At 44.6% G+C, this 3,542-nt stretch overlaps 1 gene segment (V, D, J or C); it reads right to left on the bottom strand.

Moving 5' to 3' along the window:
• Positions 1-255: 255 nt before the first annotated feature.
• LOC100937077 (probable non-functional immunoglobulin heavy variable 7-81) lies at positions 256-717 on the bottom strand. The segment is given in 2 exon segments: positions 256-587; positions 672-717. Coding segments are annotated over 2 exon segments (378 nt in total).
• Between the last annotated feature and the right edge of the window lie 2,825 nt (positions 718-3,542).

The raw sequence follows: 3,542 nt of genomic DNA, 5'->3' as shown, positions 1-3,542 counted from the left end.
AATGGGATCACATGTGTCTGGAGCAGGGCATGGCTTTGGGATGCTTTGCTAACAAAGTGGCTTGTCACGTCCTCTGGAAAACCCATTAAAATGAGGAAGTTAAGGATCTCTTAGGAGCACCCGTCTATCCCATATTCTTGGATAATATAAAGGTGGATGTCGATGCAAAATGAGATAAGATGGAAGTTAAGGAAACTGCTGCATCACTGCCTCAGCTCAGCACAGCTGCCTCCCCGATCAGGGTTTCTGACACTCTCAGGATGTGGGTTTCCACATGGTGTATCTCGCACAGTAATACATGGCCGTGTCCTCAGCCTTTAGGCTGCTGATCTGCAGGTATGCTGTGCTGACAGAGGTGTCCATGGAGAAGACAAACCGTCCTGTGAAGCCCTGGGCATATGTTGGGTTCCCAGTGTCGGTGTTGAACCATCCCATCCACTCAAGCCCTTGTTCAGGGGCCTGTTGCACCCAATTCATACCATAGGTGGTGAAACTGTAACCAGAATCCTTGCAGGAGACCTTCACTGAGGCCCCAGGCTGCTTCACCTCATGACCAGACTGCACCAACTGCACCTGGGAGTAGGTACCTGTGGAGTGGACACAGGAGTGGGTAAAGTCTCACTTGAGTGGCCTGGTTTCTGCCTCAGCCCTGGGACTGGGGAGCCCCTTACCTGTTGCTGCTGCCACCAGGAAGAGGATGCTCCAGGTCCAGTCCATGGTGAGGAGCTGTGCTCTAGGGGATTCTCCCAAGGAGGGATGTGGTTGTTGGGTGATGCTCTCAGGGTACAGAGTTGGGTGATGCTCTCAGGGTACAGAGATACTATATTCCCCTCAGTTACTTGCATATTCATGAAGGATTCTATTTAATAGACCAATTCCTGACCCAGTATGAGAAAGAGAAAATCCATGACACGCGGACGACACAATTGTTAGAAGCTGAGGGTTCAAGTTGTAATCCTGTTAGAGGCCATGCATCCCCTACACATTCCTGAACTCTGTGTTGATAGAGCTTCCCCCACTGGGGAACAACTCCCCCAGGACAGCACCTCAATTTGAACCCACATTTGAATGTCTCAGGGGCAACGTGAACCATTTCTAGACCTTAATATGTGAATGCGTTATTTTGGGAATGAGTGTGTCTCTCCAAAAATTGCACTTATTTATAAGTAAGGAGCTCGTCCTGACCTCCAGCTGCTTACTATTAAGATAACTAGCAGAGTTTGAAATCACCATTATTAAAGTGGTTCTCATTACAACATCCAGTTTGATAAATGCTCACAATTGAATAGGATATTTATACAAACATCAACAGTCCTTGTTGAATATTTATTTTAGATATTTTTAAAGGAAGACCCAGGCCCTGAGAGGAACCCCTCCCCAGCCTCCTGTGCACCTGCTCTGGGGCGGAAGACTGTGCTGGGTGTGTCCTGAGAGCCCCCTACAGCCCAGCCCCCACCCTGCAGGGAGGTTTCTATCTGAGCTGACAGAGTATATTCCTACCAGTGTCTCTGGCCCAGTATAAAGTGGCTGTGCCCTGGCTCAGAATTCCACTTTATTTACACCCTATGCTTCTCACACCATCTCTCAAAATAGTGAATTGGCCTTAAGAAACCCAGTGAACTCTGCAGGGAGACCCCAAGAAAAGATCTCATGCATCACCAGGGAGCCCTTTCCTGGAGCTCAAGACGCAGAGAATCACTGGACACATGGTGAAACCAAAAGCTCTTCAGGGGTTGAGGGGAGACTCTTATTTCCTCTAGGGTCCTGCAGTTGATTATTGTACCTGAGAAAACCTGTATGTGCAGGTGCACGTGGGTAGAAGCCCACTCCAACTCTACTATTCAACTCACACACACACACACACACACACACACACACACACACACATTGTGGCTAATTTTTACATTAGTGGGCCCCATGTTTGCCCTTTTTTCTGGTATTCATCTCATGAAAAGCACTCCCTACACTGGAACTAAGACTGAATATGTGTCTACTTTCTGCAAACAGAATTAAAGAAAGCAGAATACAAGTGGACTCTTGGGAAGTGCATGCACATTGAATTCACCTGGTCTCTCTGTGGAACCCTGCAGATGCCCCATGAAAAGTAAATTTGAGACAAATGAGGGTGAAATCATTTCATTGGTGCTGAAGTTGCTGTTGTCAGAGGCTTCAAATTGCTCTATTTTCCTTAACCTTTTTTCTCCTATTTTCCTCCTCAGATAGAGTTTGTGCATTGCCACACTCTCATATTTAGTTCATATTGACTAAACTGGTGAGATGTAATCTGTGGAACACGGAACCATTACATGTTTTTACAGTTAAATTGTAATCCTGTGGATGTCTTCTTTCTCTGGTCTGTGATCTATAAAGGAAGTCTCCAGAAGTGAAGCTGATTTTTGCTGTTTTCTGGCTGGAACATCACAGGAAAATTTTCTTAAATGTACTCCTATTGGCTAATTTTACCCATTTTCATGAAAAGAAGGCTGCTGGTATGGGCTTGTAATGGGGCTGGATTACCTTTCCTCACATAGATATAGTTCTAAAAATGCTCTTCCCCTGGTTTGTCTGTCTGAAGAAGGTCTGGGTGTATTTATCAGAGATTTGGTCTCCTGATAATAGAGACATGAAGGGATCTATGTGGATTCTCACCCTGAGAACCTGGAAGTTCCCTGGAGGAAAGGGCGATAAGAGTATGGGGGGTGGAGCTCCCAGGATCTCTCACCCTCACGCTAGTCCAGACATACCCTTTATGTTTATTTAGTTCGGATTTTCATATAACAAACCACACAGCCAGGCTCATTTAAATTATCCATACTCAGTCCATATTGGAGCAGCAGCTGAGTATAATAATCGCATTGAACTCAGACAAATCTGGGCTCAATCCAACTTTTACTGTATCTCAGAGCAACTTTACTGACTCACTTAACTTGGAGATTATTTCTTCCCTGAAAGAACTGTAAGGGTTGCTGTGGAGTCTCTGTGGGGTTGGAGTGTTTTGCATCAGCCTGTCATGCAGGGTGTTCTGAATGATGTAGACCTTTACACTTAAATGGTAATTATTCCTAGTGATGTGGAAATGGCAGGAAGCCTTCAATTCTGTTTCCTTCTTTTGTTCACCTAATTGTCTACAAAAATCCCATGAACCTCAGGAATCTCTCCTTCATGGATGACTCTGAAGATTGTCAATCAATTCAGTGCTGCAGACACAGGGAGCTAATGGAGGATTCTCAGTTCACTGATATTTCGGACTAGTAAAATAGGACACAACCGAGAATGAACCACTTTTGTCGATGCCAATCAATATTAAATTCAAAAGTCATGATTATTAGTAAATTAGAGTGTAAAATTTTCATGATTCTTGACAATGAGGTCTCAAACTTGATGGTTTGCAGGAGAAACAAGCTCATTATGGTTAAAAAGGAGCTTCTTTACGTGGGAAGTTAGTTTTTTAAACAAAAGCACCTGAAGCACCTGAGAGGCGGTTTCCTGAGATCTTGCGAAAATTTATCTATTGGAGAAAAACATCAGGAAAACTGGTCTCA

The sequence above is a fragment of the Pongo abelii genome, chromosome 18 (assembly GCF_028885655.2).
Source record: "Pongo abelii isolate AG06213 chromosome 18, NHGRI_mPonAbe1-v2.0_pri, whole genome shotgun sequence".
In the NCBI taxonomy this organism is placed as follows: domain Eukaryota; kingdom Metazoa; phylum Chordata; class Mammalia; order Primates; family Hominidae; genus Pongo; species Pongo abelii.
Note: the sequence above shows the minus strand (reverse complement) of the source record. Positions and strands in the feature narration are given on the sequence as shown.